The sequence below is a fragment of the Macrotis lagotis genome, chromosome 7 (assembly GCF_037893015.1).
Source record: "Macrotis lagotis isolate mMagLag1 chromosome 7, bilby.v1.9.chrom.fasta, whole genome shotgun sequence".
Classification (NCBI taxonomy): domain Eukaryota; kingdom Metazoa; phylum Chordata; class Mammalia; order Peramelemorphia; family Peramelidae; genus Macrotis; species Macrotis lagotis.
The window spans coordinates 94,746,514-94,770,152 of record NC_133664.1 but is presented as its reverse complement, the minus strand read 5'-3'; the positions used below and the strand labels follow the sequence as shown (position 1 = coordinate 94,770,152).

At 38.1% G+C, this 23,639-nt stretch overlaps 1 protein-coding gene and 1 pseudogene across 2 annotated transcripts; one reads left to right on the top strand and one right to left on the bottom strand.

Annotated features, from left to right (window-relative positions):
* The first annotated feature begins 976 nt into the window (after window positions 1-976).
* On the top strand, window positions 977-7,533 carry LOC141492731 (uncharacterized). Of its 2 annotated transcripts, XM_074193374.1 has the most exons (3): window positions 977-2,510; window positions 5,647-5,748; window positions 7,398-7,533. In XM_074193374.1, the coding sequence occupies exon 1, from the start codon at window positions 1,099-1,101 to the stop codon at window positions 2,173-2,175; it is 1,077 nt and encodes a 358-aa protein (XP_074049475.1). In that variant the 5' UTR covers window positions 977-1,098; the 3' UTR covers window positions 2,176-2,510; window positions 5,647-5,748; window positions 7,398-7,533. The 2 variants fall into 2 exon arrangements, with proteins under 2 accessions (XP_074049475.1, XP_074049474.1); XM_074193373.1 differs by lacking the exon at window positions 5,647-5,748.
* Window positions 7,534-17,470: 9,937 nt separating this feature from the next.
* On the bottom strand, window positions 17,471-19,049 carry LOC141493741 (WD repeat-containing protein 5 pseudogene; annotated as a pseudogene).
* Window positions 19,050-23,639: the final 4,590 nt, after the last annotated feature.

The following is a 23,639-nucleotide window of genomic DNA, read 5'->3' as shown; positions in this document are numbered from 1 at the left end:
GAAAAAAAAGTTTATTTAGCTTATAAAAATCTGATCCATGGAGCCAACTCTATTGAAGAAGACAGAAGAGACCCTCTTCAGTATGGAACAGTATAACATTTGATGTGGATTGGTGCAGACTCTGGAAATCAAAACCATCTAGTGACTGGAAATTGTGGCACAAAGCAACATCTTGCTATTATCCCTCATTCTATCCCCTCCGAGTGTGCTATATTTTCTCAAAAGTACAAGAAACTGGAGTGCAACAGATCAATATGTAGGTATCTTTTGAGTGTGTGTGGTGATTAGCACTTATCTTTCTGTGTGCTTTGGAGACACTACAGAACTACAGAACACTGTCTTTAGAAGCCAGTAATCTGCAAACAAGAGTGGTAGGTAAGGAAAGAGATGTGTCAGAGGATGGAGAGGAAGGCAGAGTGATAGAACGGTGGACGAATGACAGGTAGGATTAGTGTGCACGTAGTATAGTTGATTTAGAGTTCAATGCTATGTTTATTGTACCTTGAATAGTTTTTAATACAATGCAGAGAGTACATATATTCCTTTGTAAAAAATAATAAATCTGATCTACATTTCCAACCACAGAAACCCTCCTGATTAGAGTACAAATCTCAACTCTTTGACTTTAATTTTACTGTTATCCTTTTTTTCCTTTTAATATTGTTTCAATGCTTCCTCTGCTCCACCCAAATAACGGTCCAGATAAAAGAGTAGTTCGGGATGCTCCTCCCTTCCTGAAACACTTGCTCTATGAATGACCCTTGTGAAGCTACTTGCCCTCCCAAAAAACTTATTTTTATTACTATTACTATTTATTATCATCATCATCACCATTATTATTATTATTACGGTTACTATTATATCCTTCCCCACTCCCCTCCTCATGTCAGTTAGCGCAGCGTTGGCATCCATAGGCAACGGAGCATCACTTCTTGCTCTAACGGTCCCTTGCGTGCCGCGAGCCTGCACATTCACCCACTCCTCACGCCCCTCGAGGAGGCAAAAAGGGGGACACGCTTCGCCGTAGCACCTTCTGCCTGCGCAGGCGTCGTTCCTCACTTTTCGTTAGTTAGTAGGTAACGAGACGTTTCTGTGGCCATGTTGGGGCCGCTTAGAGCCACCAACGAATTTGGCCGCAGGGCCCCCGAGGGCTTCCTGACACACTGGCCTGGCCCAGCGCCCTACAGCTGCCCAGATCCAGATTGGGAGTCCCACTGTGCCCCTCCTGGGCCGAAGAGGAGGCGGGAGAACCCAGTGTGGGGGGATGAAGCCTGGGGTCTTATGCAGCCCCCCGACCCAGCCTCATGGTGCTGGGAGGCCAGGCCAACCCCTCTCAGTTCCCCCTACCTGGCACCTGGAACCTTAATGGGCAACCCTTGGGTTCCTCAAAGTTCAGGCCTCTGGGTTGGTTCCCCATTGGGTTTTGCCACCCTAGCATCTCCAATGCTGTGGGCACCTGCTTGTCTGGGGAAGCCCGTGGAGAGAGCTTATCAAAGTTTCCTAGGGGAAAGACAAGAATCCAGGGATTCGCTGAATCAGAAGCAAGAAAGGGAAATGCATTCGATCTTCTCTCTAGATGTAGAAAAAAACCCTGGGAATTTCCTGATGGAGAAAGAGGAAGGCTGCTTTTTCCTAAGTGAAGAAGAGGACACAACATCTCTGAGTTTTCTGGAAGCAGAAGAGAGGGAGCTTGTGATCAAGAAAGAAACAGATTGGAGTGCTCAGCAAAAGCTTAGAGAAGATCATATGTCACTCCACTTCCCTAGAAAAGAGGATGAAATTCTTTCTGCACATCCTAAGTTAGATTGCTTCCCAAAGAGTGAAACAGAAACCAAGTTCATTGACATGAATGTGCAGGAAAAGTATACGAAGTGGTGCTCACCATTTGCTCTGGTGTCACCTCTAAATGGAATGGAAAGAATGGAAAGAATTATAAAAACCTGGCAGCACTGGAATGGCATTCCCTTTGAAGCTAATATGGTTATGGGGCCACTTTCCATCTACCCAGATAATCCCCCAAGGCCAGCATCTGTTGAATTTCTAGAAAATCCTCACACTTCTTCAGCTTATCTCTATGGAAACCAGAGTATCCTCAAGAAGGATAAGTGGCCTCACTTCATCAATGATCCTAAAACTTCTGGGAATCTACATCCCAAATGTTTTCAAGGTGCTTGAAGATTTGGATTAAAAGGAACTTTTGGTCTCACAATGTCCTTTTCTCTGTCTCACCCTGTGTGACATTTATTGCAATGTTAGTCATTTTTCTTGAGGTTTTTATGCTAGGAAAAAAAATTGTTTGGGTTTTGTTGGACCTGTTGCTTAATCGTTTAGAACTTCAGCACTGTTGTAGAGTTCTCAATTTGTTACTTCCATTTTTCAGTTTCCAAATTATTTTTTCTTTTTTTTTTATGTACTTGAAATATAACACAATTCATTCATCTGTCAAGCATAAACTATATTCTACTTGAAGAACGATTTTCCAAATTGAGATTGTGGATCTAGGATTACCTGTAAGTAATATTTTTTGTATTTGGTTCGTGAGGAATGAAAATAATTGGGCAAATCCTTTTCTGGTCACATGTTCTTTATTGTCATTGACCATATGTACTAGGTTTTTTACTGTAGTCTCAATTTCAGAAATTTTGGTGTTTGGGGATTTTTTTGTTTTTTACAAATCTTTGCTAAAAGAATGTCCTTTGTCAGGTTATGTGGTCTAGTTTTCGTTTTTGTAAAATTTTGTCAGGGTATCTATAGAACAGAGCATCATGTTCTAGGAGCTATAAAAGGGATATGTAATTCATCCATTCCATTTGTCCAATAGATATTTAATCAGATGCAGTACCATAGAAGTCAAAGGAGTCTTAGAAATCATCTAGTCCAATGATTTCAAAATCTTTTGGTCTCAGGATGCTCTTTATACTCATAAAAATATATCAAAGTTCTTTCTTCCAAGAGGTGTCATTAAGTGGGATTATATCAATGTTTACCATATTAGAAATTAAAATGCCTCTGTGTTATTATGAAAATACTTTTGACTTCGTGCTCCCCTAAGACAGTCTTGGGGGCCACTCTACCACACTTTGAAATCTGCAATTCTAGTTCAATCTCTTCTTTGACAGATGAAACAACTGAGACTTATGAGGGGTGATGAGAAAAGATACTTCTGAACATATTGATTTATTAAGCAATGCATGTCAATTATATAACAGATCAGTACCAGAGTTCCTCAGCTTGTCACTGGACCCTGAATACCAGGGGAGACAGATTTTTGTGCATTAAAAGAAAACAACAGGAAATAAGGCAGGATTCAAATTAGGTAATCTGATTTCTATTTGGAGAAATGATTAGGGACTTCCAAGTTGGGAGGAGGAAAGCGAACAGGTGTAAGTCCTTGTGTCCATATTCAGCCAAAGGAACATGGATATAGTAACTTATTAATCAATACAGAACCAGAGAAAGTATATGGGTTTTAGATAAGGCATATGGGTTGCTTGAGATATATATAATTATGAGAAAATTCCATGGATTAATCATAAGATCTGACTGGATTTCTGATCAGCATAAATTAGGTCCTTAGTTCACGCACTCTAAGCAACAGAGATGGTAGATCTTTGCATGCATAACTAGGTTGAAACAATGCAATAGTTTTCTCACAATTCCCACAATTGAATAAAATTTCTCAAAAGATGAAAATTGGGGGTGGCTAGGTGGCGCAGTGGATAGAGCACCGGCCCTGGAGTACCTGAGTTCAAATCTGGCCTCAGACACTTAATAATTACCTAGCTGTGTGGCCTTGGGCAGGCCACTTAATCCCAATGCCTCACAAAAACTAAAAAAAAAAGATGAAAATTGTTCTAGATTAATAATTGAATAGAAAGAAACTGATATAAATTCAGCATCGAGTCACAAGACTGAATCAGTATGATTCACTCAATTCCCACAGATCTTTAAACTTGGGGACAGACAGACAGATGAATTGTTGTTCAATCTAATTGATTTCCTTCAAAATCCTGTGTATTTTATTTTATTCATTTAAAAATATTCTGGAAAGAGATTAATCCATAGGTTTCAACAAACCACCAAGGGTGGGTATGGGGTCCACAATACAAAAAAATTGAAGGACCCCTGAACTAGAGTACACCAGAGAGCATGCCCTACTCCTTCCCTACTCCTTAGGTATTAATATAAGTTAATATAGTGCATGTTGCCTCTTCAGTAGAAGTTGGAACACTATCCCCATTAACATTTGTGAAGCAAATGTGGCATTACTTTTTAGGCCAGGGCAAGATAACCCTCAAATAGAGCCAATTCTGTGCTCAGGCCATATCCATATGCATATTCTCTAAAAGCACCTCACTATGCATGGTAAAATTTGACAAAAGAAACTTTTAGTTCACATTGATAAGATCAAGGGTATGAATAGAAGAGGAAATATAAATTATCATCACTTGAAAAAATATTCAAACTCACTGGGAAACAAAGAGATGTAAAATAAAAGTGTTGAGGTATACTACTTCACACCCATAAAATTGGCAAAAAAAATTATTAAAAATAATTAAACTATTTTGTTGGGATTGTGAAGAAACTTGTAAATCGTTCATTGCTTGTAGAATTGCATGAGGTCTAGAAATTACATGTCTAGTCCAGAAAGAAAATATTTGAAAGTAAATTTAATTGGTTTATAGTGGTAGTAAATAATCTTTTAAAATAAATCATGTTAAAAGTGATTAAGTATTAAGGAGCAGAACCAAAAAGGCAGAGTAGAGAAAGCAATACAGTTGAGATCTCCCAACAATTTTTTTTTTCATACAACTTTAAAATAATGCCTCAGATCAAATTCTGAAGTGGCAAAGCCAACTAAAGATCAGAGGAAGACATATTTCCAGACAAAGACAACTTAAGAGGTTGGAAGGAGAAATCTGTGCCACTGGAGTAGGGACTGACCTGGACCATGGTAGCAAAACTACCTGTGGGACTCAGTGGTTTCAGTAGCAACTCTCAAGAGATAGTAAGGGGATTAGACATCTGGTCAGAAAGAGATTACAGGGGGCCCTGTGCTAACACTGAACATAGGACAGGGCATTGTTTAGCATCTCCATTATTCCTATTCACTTATGAATTTGCAGTTTCAGGGTAAAGAGGAGTGCTTTCAGTTGACAGAGGAACAATAATGCTTGCAATCATAAGAGAACCTGGGGTCCCTATCCCTTATAGGATAAGACCTTCTCTGGCCCTTTTTGCACAGAACAGAACAGTTATCAAACCCCCTCCCTTGATCATATCATCTTAAAGTACCAAAAATTTCAAAAGTACCAGAATTAGCTCCAAAAATAGCAATGTGGGAAAAAACCCTGAAGCTTGGGTTAGTGCCTGTCTCACCCAGGTGAACAAAGCCCAAGTTGAGCGGGAAGTTCAAAGTCGACAATAAGCAGGATGAAAATATTTTTTTCAAATTTTTGCAAGGCAGTAGATCTCCCAGCTATGTAATTATTAAATGTCTGAAGTCTTATCTGAACTCAAATCCTCTTGACTCCAGGGCTACTTGGTGCTCTATCTGCTATACCACCTAGCTGGCCAATAGGCAGGAAATTTAAGCAAACAACTACAAAAAAAGAAACTAACTATAAAACATTGCTATGGTTGCAGGGAATATCAAGACACAAATTCAGAAGGCAATTATATCAAAACAACTACAAAGCTTCCAAAAATCAAGAATAGCCTGTCCAGCAAAACAGTTTAATTCTTCAGGTGAAAATGAATATTTAATGAAATAGAGGACTTTTAAGCAATGTTGATGTAAAGACCAGAGCTGGATAGAAAATTTTTATGCAAACATAAATGAGAAATCACAAGGGATTCAATAAGATTCTTGTGTGAGAAGATAGTATTAGGACAGTTAAAAGAAGGCTATGTAGAAGGCATAGGTGTGAACCAATTGCATTGAGAAGATATAAAAATCTGAAGTGTGAAAAAGGGATACATTGGGAGAACAGGGAAGGGAGAGGAAGAATAGAAGAAAAGAGATTTTCAAGGAAGAAATTTTGCAGTGGCAGTGAGAAGGGAAAAAGGCAGGGGACAATGCTTGAGTCTCACTCTCATCTGATGGGGGCAAGGGAGGAAGGGAGGGATGTACACAAACTTGAGTACGGAAATCCATCTTATTCAATAGATAAGTAGGAGGGAGGGGATCAGAGAAGAGGATGCAAAAGGAGGGGAGTGAAAGAAGAAAATAATTCATCATAATCATTAACTGTAGATGTAAATTGAATCCCACGTATAAAATGAAAATAGATAGGCGAATGGATTAGAAAACCAAAACCCAGCAATATGTTGTTTATATAATCTATGGATATATATATAATATATGTGTGTGTGTGTGTATACATATATATGTGTATATATATATATATATATACATATATATTCATGTTCTATGAAATAGAAAGGCACACAGAGTTAAAATGAGGGATTGGAGCAGAATTTGTTATGTTTCATCTGATAAAAGGCAATAATAGTTATTATGTTCTCAGATAAAGCAAAAGTAAAAAAACACCTTATGAAAAGAGTTAATCAGGTTCAAGGAAGGTTTCATAATTTGTTGAGTAATAATATCAAACCTTTACAATTCCATGAGAAGTTCCAAATTTGGTCTTTTACCCTTAAAGGACACCTTACCTTGCAACTATAACAAGTCCAAACTCTTCATTTTGCAGATGAGGAAAATAAAGTAAATAGTGTAAGTGACTTGTGCAAAGTCTTGTGACATTTAATAAGTACCCAAGGCAGGTTTTCCTAACTTTTAAGTCTAGTTATGTCCACCAGTTTGGTGGATATATGTCAAAATGCTGATTTTTTTCTGCATGATATATAATACTGTTACTGCCCAGATTTAGCTTCTTCCAACCAGCCTGAATAAGGATTCTCATTAAGGAAATTATTGGAATTTTTTACTTCTGTGAAGAAACATAAACTTCTAAATTTGCAGAATGAGCAAGAATCAAAGTATCCATTTAGTAAAGGAGGAAAATAAAATATTTGAAACAATTTGTTTGTACTTTGGAAATAAAGAGAAAAATTACCCAAACTTGGACATCTTAGCAGAAAAAGTTAGAAACTAAATTTAGAACAAAGGTTGCAACCATACACAGAAATATGAAAATCAAAGACTTGTTTGTATCATATGAATATTTTATATCCTTTACCTAGTCAAGAACTATCTGGAATATCTTTCTTTTTAGGAGATTTCCATATCAGTAAAGGGATTTGCTCTAGAAATAAATGACTCAGGTATAGATTACTGGAGCCTCCTTAAGTTCATACTTAAAAAAAGTACCTAAAATATTAAACCATATGCAGCATTTTGCCCCCATTTACCTTTTACTTTTTTTTTTAAACAGGTTACTCAACTTTCAGAAGTCTCTGAGATGCCACTGGTGTGTATCAGAAACCTGGTGAGCTCCTCTCCTGGGAACTGAACATCAATCCAAGCATTCCTAAGTTAACTGCTCTTTTAATAAAGATAGAGAAAAATCACTTGCCAAGTCTTATTTCTGTCCCAAGGTAGGCAACTCCTGCTTTCTTGCTCAGTCCAGCCTAGAAGAAAAGATTTTGCTTTTGTGATATCACTCAAATCCAAGACCTGGTTACACAGAAGTACCAGGATAATGTTTTGCCATTTTAGTCCCTAACCTCCCAAACCCAACTTACTAGAGAGACTTAATTGACCTTACGTACCCCAAGGGCAAATATAAATTTCTTTTTTTCATTTCTTTGTTTCCTCTCAGGAGAAACACCTCTCTGGAGTCCCTTTTCTTTTATATTTCATATTATAGTAATACAGATTAAATGAGAATATAGATAATAATGCTTTGCAAATATTAAAAGTTTATATGAATGTCAGCTGTTATGTCAACCACTGTCATTGCTATTTCTTCAAAGCCTTTCACAAGTTCTGACTTGAAGAACTTGACTTCTTCCACCATGCCTTCCCCACTGTTATTCTGCACAGGAAGGGGAAAAGAAAGTGTTAAACTTAATTGAACTTCACAGATTCAGAGGCATTTCCTTTTTTCTAAGTCTTGGCCTTGCTCCGCTTCTTGCGCAAGTTTGGAGTTTTACTTTTTTCACAGTCATTTTTTTTGTTTCAAATTCTTTACAAAATAGCCAACTATAACAATTTGATCTGCATTTGGCTGCTGTTTGAAAAGTACTAAATCATGAATAAACAGCTAGCTCTTTATGATCTCCTTGTTTAAAAAAAAGATTAACATCCTCAAATTTCAAAAAAAAAAAAGATTAACATCCTCAAATTTCATCACAGGAATTTTCCACTGAACACAGACCTTAGAGAAAAGGATGTTAGAGAACAGCGATTTCAACTTCCTCTCCCTCACTGAAACCCAGAGAATGAGGCAGCTTCTTCATTCTCAAATAGCAAATTAATAGCAGAGAAAGGGCTAGAAACCAGATCTTCTCATAGTACTTAGCCTAGGGACTCACTACCTACTTTCATAGACCTCCACCTTTCAATTTCAAGCATCAAATCCTTTAATACTCCTGTAATCAAAGTGACCATCTTTCTATCATTGTCTATCAAAAATCATTTCAATTTGACTAAGAAAGGTGCTATGCTGGAATATGAGGACGAGGAGGAATAATCTGGCCTCAGGATTATAGTCATTAGAAACTGAATACAATTAAATATGATAGCTGCCATATTTAGTGAGAGCGGAGGGGAAGCCACAAACCCAAAGAGTCTCAAGTCTCTGACACATGGCATAACTTGAAAGTCAACACCCTCTTTTCAGATTCAGTTCAGATTATAACTTGAGATAAAATGTGATAATCAGAAACATTAAGCATTTAAGATGTTTTTCTTTGCCCTGACAGCAAAACTGTGCAGTGTGTACAGTAAAACTTTCTTGGATGTAACATAGTTTTTCATGCTACAGTGATTTATGTGATTTTAAGCACCCATCAAATCTCAGAGACTCAGCCCCCATGTTCCTAAGACTTCATATTCCTCTCCATGACTAGTAAGATATGGCTAGTCGGGGTTTTAGGTAAAGCTTGCCCATGTTCTAAGTGGAAGAATCTCTACATTAGAAAAAGGCCCATTCAAATACCACCTGGGGGGTCAGAGGATCTTTTAGAGGAATTCCCACCATTTAAATGCTTTGAGGACATTGATTAAATAGTCTTTTGTGCATGGGGAATACTGAAAAGAGGGAGAAGAAAAAACTGTGAACAAAAGAAACTCTAGACCTCTCCTGCCTCCTTCAGAAGGACCAAGTCTCCCAAGCTTTCTGAGCCATGTAATGGATGATGCCAGATCCTTGCAGTTTAAAGGTGGGTCCCCAAGACAAAGTGGTAACAATGAACCAGAGCATCCCCAAGAACATCAGAACCACAGCACAAATGACACCTCTATTACAATCACAATTTATTTTCTCCTAAAGGGAGGTAGTAGGGATGAACAGGAGCAGTTCCAGGAACAGGAACAGGAACAACCCCGGTAACAATTTTTCATCCCATTCCATGGTCATCAGTACTAAATTACTAAGATATGGTATTCATAGTATGGTATATGGGCAGCTAGATGGTACAGTAAGGAGAATGCCAGTCCTATGAGTTCAAATTAAGCTTTAAGCACTAATTAGCTATGTGACCTTGGGCAAGTCACTTAACCCTGATTGTCTCACATCGAGGTCAGTCATCCTGATTCATATCTGGCCACTGGATCCAGATGGTTCTGAAAGAGAAAGTGAGAAGCAGAGCACCCCCTTTGCTCAAATTCAATTCATTTGCATATCTTGATATCACCCTCCTGATGTCATGGTCTTCTTTGAAATCAAAAGACCAAAAAAAATCACATTATCAGCTAAGTCAAGTGTCCTGTATGCATCCTATTCCAAGATGTAAGTTGATATGAGGGTTCTATATCACCCATTCAGTATTCCCTGGCCCACCTGCAAATCTTCCCCCCCTCTTAACATCAGAAAAATGATACAAAAATCTAAGCTTCCTTCTAAGCCTCTGTGAAGGGCCTGCCCTCTTCTTCCCCAGTGGCTAAATAAGGACTTTCCCCTACTCTCATTCAGTGACTCAGAATTACTGCAAAGCCACATAAGACCAGATCCATGACCATTGATTAGGAATTCAAATAAATGAAGATCTTCTCTGTCTCTGCTCTGAGAAAATCCTCAAAGCTCTATCACATGCCACACTTGCAGCCTAGAGCTTAGCCCACTGGAAGAATGGCTCAATGCATACTTCTTAGGGCATGGGTCAGCAAACTACAACACAACCAATTCCTTCCCATCTCTGTAAATGCACCATTCAAAAACAAGTGGTGAGCAGGATTTGACCCTTGGCTCATAGTTTGTCAGCCTATGCCCTAGAGTATCTCCTATTACCAGATTAATGACTACTGAGGTATAGAGCATATAGGTCATTCTTATAAAGTATCAGTCCATTGGGTCAGAACAAGAAGCAGTATTCCAGGATCTGGACTAGAATCTCTGACATAGTCATTTACTTATTTGTGAAAACACTGATACCAAAAGGATCTAAGAAATAATGATTTCTAATACTGTATTTCCATTTAGCAAAAGTCCCATTTTTCTAGAGGGACTATCTTGTATCATTCATCCCATAACAGGCAACTCTGGACAAAGGGTGATTGTATGATCCTGTGTCATCTAACAACTAAGGTCCAGTAAGAGCTTGATTGGCTAATATTACAGAAATGGAAAATTATTAATGTTGGAAAAGGTGTGGGGAAAACTGGAGCCCTTAATATACTGTTGATGGAGCTGTAAACTGATCCAACCTTTCTAGAGAGCAATTTGGAACTTTGCCCAAAGGGCAATCAAACAGCAATTCCACTACTAGGTCTGTATTCCAAAGAGAGTATATATAAAAAAGAAGAAAAAGATCCCCATATACAAAAAACTTATAGCAGCTCTTTTTGTGGTAGCTAAGAATTAGAAATTGAGAGGATATCCATCAATTGGAGAATAACTGAACAAGCTGTGGTATATGAATGTAATGTATTGTGCTATAAGAAATGGTAAGCAGGTGAATTTCACAAAAGCCTGGAAAGACTTAGATGAATTGTGAAGTGAACAGAACTAGGAGAGCATTATATACAGTAACAGTAATACCATGAGATGATCAACTATGATAAACTTAGCTCTTCTCAGCAATACAACATTGCAAGACAATTCCAAAAGACTCATGAAGGAAAGTGCAATCCCATTCAGAGAAAGAACTGATGAAGTCTGAATGCAGATCTAATCATATTATTTTTACTTTGGGGGAAGGGGTTGCTTTTTTCCTTTTTTTGTTTCTTCTTTCACAGCATGACTAATATGGAAATAAGTTTTTACATGATTGCACATATATTACCTATGTCAGATTGATAGCCATCTTGGGAGAAAGGGAAAGGAAGAAGGGAGGGAAGAAGAAAAATTAGAACTCAAAATCTTTCAAAAAAAATAAATGTTGGAAATTGTCTTTACATGTAATTGGAAAAATAAAATGCCATTTTTTAAAAATCACCATAAAAAATAGAGGTAACTGTTTTTCAAAATGATATAATGAGGACATAGAGCTCCAGATGCCTAACTGGCAGTCTCTTGATAGAATTAAAGACTCCACTCACCCTGATCTTTATGGTCAGAGACTCATAAATATGGGCCTTCCAGAGTCATAAGGGCCCTAGGCAGACTACTTTAGATCTTCCCCACCTGAACAAAAACACAGACTTAGAGGTGACTAAGTAAAGGGGCCACCATAATACCCAGTTGAGGAAGATGAGTTCTCTAAAACCTGAAGATGCCAATAAGTCTCTGAACTTCCTTCTTAGATGGAGGGGAGGGGGAAAGGTGAGAAGAGGGAAACTAGTGACAGTAGTTCATTTCATACTATGACTAGAATCCTCCAAGTTTTCCCAGCCCATTCCATTCCCCCAAACTTGATAGAGACAGTTGGAGTCTTTCTTAGGATTTTTCACCCATAGGCCCTCATATGGTCTAGAACCTCTACTTCATCTGACCCAGTCAATATTAGACTGTCAGTGTAGTGGTATGTATCGATGCTTGAAGAAGATAAGCCTCTTTCAGGTCTCTGCCCTCCATAAAATAAGGGAGAGTTAGTCCTGGGGATGGATGGTGAAGGTATTTGGGACTCGTTCCCAAGTGAAAGCAAAATATCTCAGCCACAGGAATAGAGGGAAAAGTACTGACAAGTTTGATAATCCCATACTATCACTGTAACCCTGAGCTGACTAATCTATAATATTGACAAGATCAGGAATAAATACAATGATGAGCATAACAATTTCATTCAACCCCCTATAGTTCACTATAAGTTTCCAGGTGTTATCTACCTTCCTCACAGATAACATACAGTTATTGTAAGGAAGCTAGTACCATAAGTGCTCCAGCTTCCTTCAATTCCATCACTGGAGAAGACATATCTTTCATCCCCACCACCTCTAAGGGTTTTCCTTTGGTCCTACCTATAGTAATGCACCTAGAGGTTGCCAAAAAAAAGCCCAGAAATACTTTGTAGCCTCTCCAGAAAGATCCAACTTGGGCAAGGGCTTTAGAGGATACCTCTGGTTTGAGTAGAGCTGAAGGACCCTAATTCCTTAGTGCTGAATTTTACAAGCACTCCCATACCTTAGCTTATACCTATCTTATTAACACTATGTTTCAAGAACTATATCCCAAACCCTTACCAGGATATGGTATCATTGCCCTTTGTTCACCTAATAGGACTATGAACTCTGTGACTCTTCCTTGAACTCCCATTCCCAGAGTACCTATTTGCACTGACAGCAGTATTTGCCCAAGCCATAACTGTCCCAGCTTCCTGCTGAAATTTCATATTGATTAGCCCACCCCTGTATTGCTGTGTGATGGGAAAGACTAATAGCTAAATCTGAGGTTATCTAGGTGGAGTTTTACCCAGAACGCAGGGTTTAAATAACTCTGAGAACTGGGTAGAGTGTGTGCAGATTGAAATGAGGAACACATACATCCAATATATCAAACCAGTTCAAGAATTTCCCTCCCTTTCAGATTTCCATCAGTGAATTGACTACAATAGGAATTCATCTTTACAAGGACAAGTGAGAATAACCATCCATCTTAGCTATCTAAAAAGATAACTTTCCCAGTTTAGAGGAAAATTTAGTTGACTCAGAGATCTCCCCCCACCCCACTCCCACCTGGTTATGGAAGAATGCAGTGCCTTTCATTATTAGATATAATTAGGTTCTTTCCTCAGGACCCATTTCTCCAGAGACTCCTCAAATATTGGTTTGAGCCTTTTCTATATCTACCTCATTTCCTTGATGGAAACGGTCTCTTCTTCCAAGTTCCCCCACAACCACCACCACTTACTCCCTCAATGTTGATCTCAGAATGCTAAAATAAACCTGAACTTTCTACCCATCAGTGGGAGTTCCCTAGTCTCCTAGTTCTTATCTCAGCAGGATCTGAAACCTCTGGGTCAGAACTCATAAAGTGGTTTCCTGACTGGGTCCCTACTTTTCTCACTCCCATCAGGAAAGATCTTTTTACTTGTATGACCACCAGACCCATTAACTATATCTTGACTTCCACTCTATGGTGACTGAAATCTGAGAACCCTGGCTCTCAGGGCTGATGCATGCGCAGGCTCAATTTACTTTCATTCTTCATATCCACCTTCTGCAGAAGAGTCAACAGCATTCAGCAAATGCTAGTCTTGTTGTTTCCTTTATCCATCTGAATGACCTCCTCCAACTCCTAGTGAGAAAAATATCCCTCAGTCTGAGAACCCCGTCTCTCAGTTTACTTTCATTCTCATTATCGACCTTCTGCAGAAAAGTCAAAAGCATCTGGAGACTTATAGACTAATCAGGAGGACTCTTTCAACAGGAAACTATGAAGTATATTGCTATTCAATCATACCATCATAGTCTCCATGTGGTTAAAATATTTTATGCCCTTCAATAACCAGACCCCAAGGACAGCTGCCTTCTAGGTAAAAACTCTGCATGATGTGGATGGGAGGAAAGAAATTGCATCAGACAAATACTAGTTCTAGCACCATATGTGCAAGAGAGTTTCCACCCAGTGCTGAGGATTTATCCCCTACTCACCTAGAGTCGGCTTTTTTTCAATATATCTCTTTAAAAAAAACACTAAAATTAAGAAATCTGTGACTCTGCTCATACCTGTGTGTTGAAATTTTACCATGTTCTGATCCCCCTGGACACTCCCCCTCCTAATTAATATACTAAGTTAATCATTAACTAGTATAAGGTAACACCAGTAGGTACTGCAAAGGGGAACTTAAAATTACCACATAATTTAAGGAAGAATAACAGTTACTTGCAAACATCACTGGCATCTATAAATTCACTAAGACCTCATAAATAACTAAGCCTCATAAATAACTAAGCCTCACCCTGAAATTATGAGCTTCAAATGCAATGACCACTTGGTCCTGGATAAGAGATATTGGTCTGTAAGCCTCAAATAAGCTACAGACACAGGAAGTAAGACAGCAAAACAACAAAGCATGATGTTAATAAATGACCCTAAGGCATTGCTAATAACTTCAAGATTCTATGGATATTTTGATGACACCCCTTCCCCACTACCCAAACCTTATAAAAATGGGACTCCTGCCCACAGCTAAGGGTTCATGCTGCTTAAATGCTTTCAACTCTGATCCACATTTATTGTAAATATTCTTCAGTACTTCTCCATCCCTTATTCTTTTTCCCCCTGCTGCTTACCACTCTCTGCCACCCTATCCTGTCTCAGTGGTATTTGCTTGTGTACTCTCTGAGTCTTATTAAAGTGTGATTGAAGCATACTCTCCATTTGCTACCACCATGGTCTTTCCCAACAAATCTATAAAACACTGGATGTGTCTGCCCACCTCAACCCCAAGAAACTCCCTCATGGTCCCATTCCTTAGTCATAAACAGGGAGCACCAGGACTAAGGCTCTATGTTACCTAAGGTGAACAAAGACAGCTAGATAGCACAATAGATAGAGCACAGTTTTGAACCAGAAGAACGAATCTTTATGAATTCAAATCCATCTTCAAATACTTACCAGTTCTGTGACTCTGGGCAAATCACTTACCCCTGTTTGCCTCAGTTTCCTCAGATGTAAAATCAACTGGAGAAGAAAATGGAAAACCACTTCAGTATCTCTGCCAAGAAAACCTCAAAATAGGGTCATAGAAAATCAAATTCGACAGAAAAATCATTTAACAACAATGTGACAAAGTATGACATGATTAATTTATTAGGAGAAAGCAAGAATAGGCAAATAAACTTCATGTTACCTCCTAAGAGGATTTTTTTAAAAACTAATTTTGGTTGCAATACATCAATTAAATGGTTAAGTTAATGAACAATTAATTCACCTTGCATCTAGAATTTCCCCTCAGTCAAGAACTATATATTTTCTTCACAGAGTCATTCAACTCTTGTGGCATGGTCTGACATGTGCTAACCAAGCTTTTACTTAGCTGGTCTCTAATCTGGGAGTGAACAAGCAGGTCAGAGAGAGAAAGAGTGCCAATAACCAGGTGGCAGTTTATTAATTGCTTCCTTTTAAAGAACCAATTTTCAAATCATGGAATTACTCCTTGAATCTCCATCTTGCTGAAGTTCAGGCAGAAAAATATATACATGCATTTGGTGGGGCTTAACTGATCTTCCCAGGACAAGTTCATCCTTCAAGACAACACAATGATTACATCACTTGTGACATCCAAGTAGGAGTCGTATAGTCCTATTGGTACAGTATAGTACAACTTATACTGAGACATCAATTAACACAAGCAAGTACAGGTCAGGGAAAACAGGATCTGTCATGATTAAAACAAATTACTTTGTTTTCACTGTTTTCCAGAGCCTGCCTGTGAGAAGGATCTCTAGAAACTCAGTTATTATTATTAAATTTATTACAAATATTAACAAATATGAATATCATAACTCTGACACATGAATCCTTAATTTGGCAAAAAGAGATGCCTTAGAGCTCAAGGAAAGAAGTAGGATCCCCTGTCTTAAACTTCTATAAGAGAAATCAGCTCAAAATATACAAGAAACTCTCAAGAATTAACTTCTGAAAAATACACAGACTCTTGTTAACCATTATTTCCCTTTAACAAAAATGAGAACAACAAAGTTAGTTTTATAAATGAAATTTAATTCTCTACGATCTTACCATAAACTCATGGGTGGATGACATTCTTTCAAATGTCAACCCTGATCCAACATTTTGGGGAATTTTTATAGTTTGAATAAAGCATCATAAACCTTCTGGTGCCTAACCAATCAGATTATACATTTGTTTGTCATTAAATTACTTTGACCCAGAGGTCTGGTTATCTGTCAAAACTAATAAGATCTGATTTCCTTCCAGGACTGCTGTTTTTTCTTACCAAGGTGTTAAAAAGGAAGGATTTAGCTCTAGATCAGTAGACCAGAGCAATTCCTCCAGCTTTCACAGGATGATTCTCTGATACACAAGGAGATGCATGAATTTCAAAAGGTCTAAACAAAACTTTTCTCTATGAACTATCAAAAAGGACAGATCCTGAGGAAAGGGACAAAATAAACATTCTGAACTTACAGTCCTTAATTAGAGCTAACAGAATCAGAACTATACAGATCAAGAAATATATTGCTCAAGAAATATTAATTCATTAATTTCTAATATTAATATCAAGTTAGAAAACACTCTGAAGACGAGTGGAATTTGTTTCATGATGAGCTGGAAGATTATTACAACTTGAATCTATAGCACCTTTCATTGGAGTTTGGACTTGTCTGCTCAGCCTCAGATAGTAGTTATTTCCTGTGGTGTGGCAGTGGCTGTGTTTCTCTCCTAGACAGGACTATCAATTCCAGGTGCTGTGGTAATAATTTTTAAAAACCGCCCCCCAAGGGTCTGTCTTCCTTTCCTTTCCAACTCCCTGCCTTCTTCCCCCATGAGTGTGCTGTTTTCTCTGTTAAAAAAAAAAAAATAACAAGAAATATATCTTTTTTTTTACACAAAATCCCACCTTTTTATTACAGAACATGGTACTGTCAGATGTGTAAACAAGAGTGTGACAAACGGGAAGATGTTGAGGCTGAAATATACAGTCATGCCATTAACAGTTCCATACCATGAACTTTAAAGATACAAAATTGTCTTTACATTGAAAAATTTTACAGTGTTCTAAGTTTTGTTTTGTTTTCCCCAGAAAGACTTCAAAATGTGCTGAGAACTTCTACAAGCAGGAATTAATTGGGGGGGGGGGGGGGGAGTTGACAATTTGTGATATAATAGTATCTATTAAACATACATAGCAAGAGTTAAACTATACAGAAGATTAAAAGATATTTCACTACAAGGTCAGTGAAACTGGGGAATAGAAAGTCAAAAACTTACATGGTTGTATTTGGTCACAGAGTTAGAAGTGGGTAATAAGTGATATCTTTTTAAAAAATTACAGAACATTTAGTTGAGGAAAAATTCATGATGAAATGAAATTTATCCTTCTGTAATAAAAAAAATTAAAAATTCAGGTTTTTGCTGACTCGATTTATACACAATATAGATTGAAATTCTTCCTCTGACAGCATCAGGAGAGTTGACAAGAAGCATCACCAAGTCTTTTGGGACCTTCTAGTAATACAAGCAAAATTTTTCCCCTTAAAACAAAAAAAAAAAATAAGAAAAGATCCATTTGTCAAATAAGGCAGATGCTGCCTCTTCTCACCAGACTACCCATTCCAGGGAAGAAAAAAGGGGATTCATTTCCTTTTAGGCCAAGAAACCAATTTCAAATCTTAGTTTCTTGCATCAGAGGATCTACTTCTTCCTGATACAGTCTCTAACATGATATCGGAAGGGCTTAACAGTCACTCTTCCAGAGTTTGTTTTGTCATTTTCTAATGCAGCGGATGCAATGACGTTTTCTGTAGGGTGGCAAGCTGTTGAAATCACAACATCTGTATGGCCTTGTAAATTCTGTACTATCTCTTTTATCTGAAGGTTCCAAATATAGACCAGGTTATCTTCCGATCCAGACACAATCCACTTTCCACCAGTGACTGAAAAATTAGCAAAAATGCAGTATTTCTCATTCTTGTGACCAGTGTATGTCTTCAGGCACTTCCCTTTGCTGTAGTCCCATAGCTTAAGAGTGTTGTCCAGAGTTGCAGCAAGAATGTATTTACCATTTGGAGAGAATTTCACAAAAGACACAGGAGGATTATTATCATCATCAATAAGTGTTTTTAAACATTGACCTGATGCCGTATCCCAGATTCGACAAAAACCATCATAACTACTCGACACTATCAAGGATCCATCACGATTGAAATGAACAGCCAAAACTGGGTCAGAATGAGCAGGCAAAGTCTTGAGGCACTTTCCTGTTTTTACAGCCCATATTCTTACACTTTCATCAAAAGATCCTGAAACGATGAGGTTCGATTGGGGATTGAAGTTGCAGCAAAAGACATAATTATTGTGACCCTTCAGTGTTTTTAGACCCTTCCCAGAGCTAACATCCCATATCTTAAGAGTTTTATCATCGGAAGCAGATACAAGAAGATTGGAATCTGATGACCAGGCAACATCTGAGATTCCCAGTTTGTGGCCAGATATTGTTTTCTCGAATTTTCCATCATATGCTCCCCAAATTTTAATGAGCTTATCTGCAGAAGAACTTGCTAGCCATTCTCCATTGGGACTAAATTTTACCGAAGATACACCTTTAGTGTGTCCTGCTAGTGTGAACTTTAATGCGTAGTTTGGCTTTACGGGTGCAGGCTTGCTCTGATCGATTGATGAGGAAAGTGTAGATTGTGGTTTTGTGGCTTCTGCCTCTGGTTTCTTTTCTTCTGTTGCCATGGTTCTGAAACCAACAAGCAGGACTGAAGGTACTTAGGGGATGAAGGGATATTCAACCAGAATATGTCAACAGTGAAAAGAAAATCTGTTTGGTAATCTGAACCTCACCTCCGCTCGGGGCGAAGCCTCCTCAGCCGCCGCCGCTCATGGGGAGCGCAGCGCGGCTGGACCCTGCCGAGGACCGACGACCAGGCGCCCGCCGGGACCAAGTGGAGGTGGAGGTGGAGGTGGAGGTGGCGGCGGCGGAAGAAATATATCTTAAAGTTAAAAAAAAAGAAAAATACTCATAGAAAAAGTAAAGTTCCAATGAGGAAAGCAGAAGGGAGAGGAAGTTGTCTAAAAGACTCACATGGATAGGGGTGGCTAGGTGGCGTAGTGGATAAAGCACCGGCCTTGGAGTCAGGAATACCTGGGTTCAAAACGGGTCTCAGACACTAGCTGTGTGGCCTTGGGCAAGCCACTTAACCCTATTTGCCTTGCAAAAAACAAAAAAAAAAAAAAAAAGATTCACATGGATACACTCAGAATTCACCAACAAACTTAGATTTTTAAATAACATTTCTAATAGTCATTCAACAAACTGCCCTCCATAGCAGCATTTGCAGGTTATATACATATCTGAGATGGAATCAAAGTCATGTAACTGAGGATGAATACAAAAAAAAAAACATGATCCACCGAAAGCTGGGTGAGGAGTACTAAAATTTAGAATGAACCAAGTGTAATAAAAATTGTTAAGTATATAAAACAACAAAGGTATTTTGATCAATAGAACAAGAGGATTAAAGGAGAAAGACCACTGCTCAGAGGATGAGACAACAATAATAGGATTGCAGAAAGCAAGTTACTTAATTCCTATTTTGCTTCTTTAGTCAGGAAACAGAAATGGGATTTTGAACTCAATAGAACAAAGGTAATTAACAGGAAGTTAAAACTCCAGATAAGGGGCTGGCTAGGTGGACAGTGGATAGAGCACCTGCCCTGGAGTCAGGAGTACCTGAATTCAAATCCAACCTCAGACACTTAATAATTACCTAGCTGTGTGGCCTTGGACAAGCCACTTAACCCCATTTGCCTTGCAAAAGCCTAAAAAAAAAAAAAAAGCTCCAGATAAGTAAGGAAATAGTAATAGAGCATCTAACTTCCCACATGAATGTAAAATCAGTTCCCAGAGGAACTGGAAAATAAATAGTAATTGTTAGGTGATGTCAATGGAATTTGTCGATAAACTGAAAGTTCAAGGAGAAGAAATGAGATGATAAGGAGTGGGAGAAGGGTATATATTATCTTGGGGGAAAAAAGAAGAATGTGGAGGCTTAAAAGACTAAGCCTGATTTTGATTCCTTGAAAAATTCTCAAACACATTATTAAAGGAAATATTGGATTTGTTTTGTTTAACTTTGTTAAAGAGTAGATCATATAGGGGTTGGGTGATGTCAATGGAAAATGACAATTTTTTAACACTATCAGTAAGTAAACCCAAAAGAACAATGCCAGATTAACCTCATTTCTTTTTGACACAATTAGATCAATAGATCACATGAATACTATAAACAGAGTATGTTTTTATTTCATCATAATACTGGACAAAATTTCTCATTCCATCCTTGTGAATAATATGGAGAGAAGTGATCTAGAAGACATTAACACTAGGTAGATTCTGAAATGATTGAGTTCAAAATCAAATAATCATCATTAATAAATCCATATCAATTTGGAAGGACATCTCTTATGAAGCACTTCTGACCTCAAGCTTTTTAGATTAAATATCTGAAGAACTTCATATTCTATCTGGAATTTCTCTTCCAATTGAACCATTGAACCAGACATTTTCCATGACAATGGGGAACACCTTAGGCAAGCATAACATCTCCCTGTATTGCACTTCACTTGACCCAAATAATCAGTCATTTAAAAGTTCTTTTTGTGTTTGCATTTATTAGCTAATTTTACATGATTTTTATACATTCCTGAAAGATTCCTTTTTGAAGAATACATTTTGGTAACCAATATATCAATTAATACAGTGGGAGCTTGTATTCCCTGCACCTTTCAGCCAAATTATTGCTATTGTTCATACATTTCAGATATGTTTAACTCTTCATGACCCAGGCAGCTAGGTGGTGCAGTGGATAGCACACTGGCCCTGGAGTCAGGAGAACCTGAGTTCAAATCCAGTCTGACACTTATTAATCACCTAGCTATATGACCTTGGGAAAGTCAGTTAAACCCATTGCCTTAAATAAATAAATAAATTTTTTTTTAAGCTCTTCATGACCCCATTTTGAGGTTTTCTTGGAAGATCCTGGAGTAGCTTGCCATCTCTACAGGTGAGGAAACTGAGGCAAATAGGGTAAGAAACTTGTCCAAGGTCACACAGTAAGTGTCTGAGGCTAGTTTTGAATTCAAGAGGATTAGTCTTCTTGATTCTAGGTCCCATATTCTATCCACCTAACTGTCCCTATATCCAGTATAGATTTCCTCAATAACCTTAGTCTTACCAAGCTACTCTATAGAAGTTGTCTTCCTAAATGCCATTTCTATTTTTTCATAGATAATACATTTTGTGCTCGGTTCTTAGGATCTAAATATGTTGATTGTCAGATTATTCCATTTCCTATCAATTTGATGCTCTTCTGGTACTTTCAGTTATGAATGATCCTGGAAGAAAATGGTTCACTTGATCTCATAGAAGGTTTTCTGTAGACTTCTTTTCACTTAGCTTGTCAATATTTTATGAAATAACACTGCTTGTAATTGTCTGCTTTCCTCTTCCATGATGTTTACAAATGAGTTTTTATTCTAAATAGAAGCTCTTGACTGTGAATAATTTAGTACTGATTACATCAAGCCCCAGAGTGTTGCAAGACCTCCAATGAAGTCCATGATTAATCAGCAAAAGACTAACCTAACAAGAAAAGCTAAATATATTTTTTCCTTCCTCTCTCATGGTTCAATTTATAGACACAGAAGATAGAGGTCACTGGGGGAAAAAAGTAAAGTTGCTAAGATGGTGAAAAGAGAAAATGGCTCAGTCTTGCTGGTTTTAAAACTAAAGTACATCCTTGGGAAGAATTTGTTGCTCTATTCTCTAATTCTCCAATCAGAGGGTGCTAAGAAAGTGTTGAGTATCAAAGTTGGGTCAGTTTCCATGATAATTAAACTTCAGGTGATGAATTTATTCTAGAAGAGTCATGATGTCTGTGTAATTGAAACCAAGCAGAGTCACTGCAAAACATAAGCAGAGATCTCCCTCTCTTCTTTGTGGTTCTAGACCAGCAGCAATATTTAAGGGAGAAGATAAATATTGTTGAATTCTGTTACCTCCTTGCAGAGGAAAACAAAGTGACCAGCTTCATGTCTCTTTCTCCTGCTCCTTTCCAGATAGGAATTAAAGTCTCCTTTAGAGAGTGATGAGCCAGATTTCAAGATGTCTATCCATGCTTCCCAATGAAACCTATTTAGACAATACATGAAGACATATACATCTTACATGGACAGCATACACCTCTCACCTGTATATACAATTTTTTGCAAGTTGCTTCCTCCATTATCACATGAACTCCTTGGACAAGAACCATGTTATTGCCTTGCTTTGTATCCTTATCACTTAATAGAGTATCAATTAATGCTTGATAAGATATAGTTTAAAACGGGTGTATCACTAGCATCTACTCCTGTTCCCAATTGGAATTAGGAACTGGTAAGTCACATGTTCATCCTGACAATGAAGCACTAAAGAAGCAAGCAGTTTGGGGCAAAATATTGGTCAATTTTTCATACCACACCTGCTTCTTGCCCTCAAATGAACCCTGGGAGCATGCAATGAAATTCAGTTCCCAAATTGTGAACCATTCTCTTGGTCGACATATTCTGTGTGTGTGTGTGTGTGTGTGTGTGTGTGTGTGTGTGTGTGTGTGTTTTCCTCTGTTTTAGGCTCCAACTATATATATATATATATATATATATATATATATATATTGTCTTCCCTTCAATTTGAATGTAACTCCCTGAGAAGTGGAATGGGTAGGGAATGGGGGGGTGGGGGGGTGAGAGTCAGGAGAAATTGCCTGTATTTGTATCCCAATGTTTGGCACCATGCCTAGCTACAGAAGTAAGTATAACTGCTTCCCAACCTCCTTGGTCTTGGGCTCCCTTTCCAACTTATTTCTTGTAATTTATTTCTTTTGTTTTTGTCCAACTCTTCATGACCTCATTTGGGGTTTTGTTAGCAAAGATACTAGAATGGTTTGCCATTTCCTTCTCCAGCTCATTTTACAGATAAGAAAACTGAGACAAATAGGGAGATGTGTCTTGTCCAGGGTCACACAGATAGTCCATGATGGAGACGAGATTTGAACTCATAAAAGATGAGTCTTCTGATTCCAGGACCAGCACTTTATATGCATTATAGTACCACCTACTGCCCCTTAATCAATAGTAAAGTAGTGAGTTTAACAGTTGAAGAACAAGACTCTCTACTCTGCTGTTCAGTCTCTTTCCTATCTCTCCTTGTGTTCAAATTCCAGACAGGATAAAAACAGTACCATCTCGGGGGCGGCTAGGTGGCGCAGTGGATAAAGCACCAGACCTGGAGTCAGGAGTACCTGGGTTCAAATCTGGTCTTAGACACTTAATAATTACCTAGCTGTGTGGCCTTGGGCAAGCCACTTAACCCCATTGCCTTGCAAAAAAAAAAAAACCTAAAAA

Coding starts and splice junctions, on each gene's coding strand:
- LOC141492731 (XM_074193373.1), top strand. CDS start 1,099: ATGTTGGGGCCGCTTAGAGCCACCAACGAATTTGGCCGCAGGGCCCCC.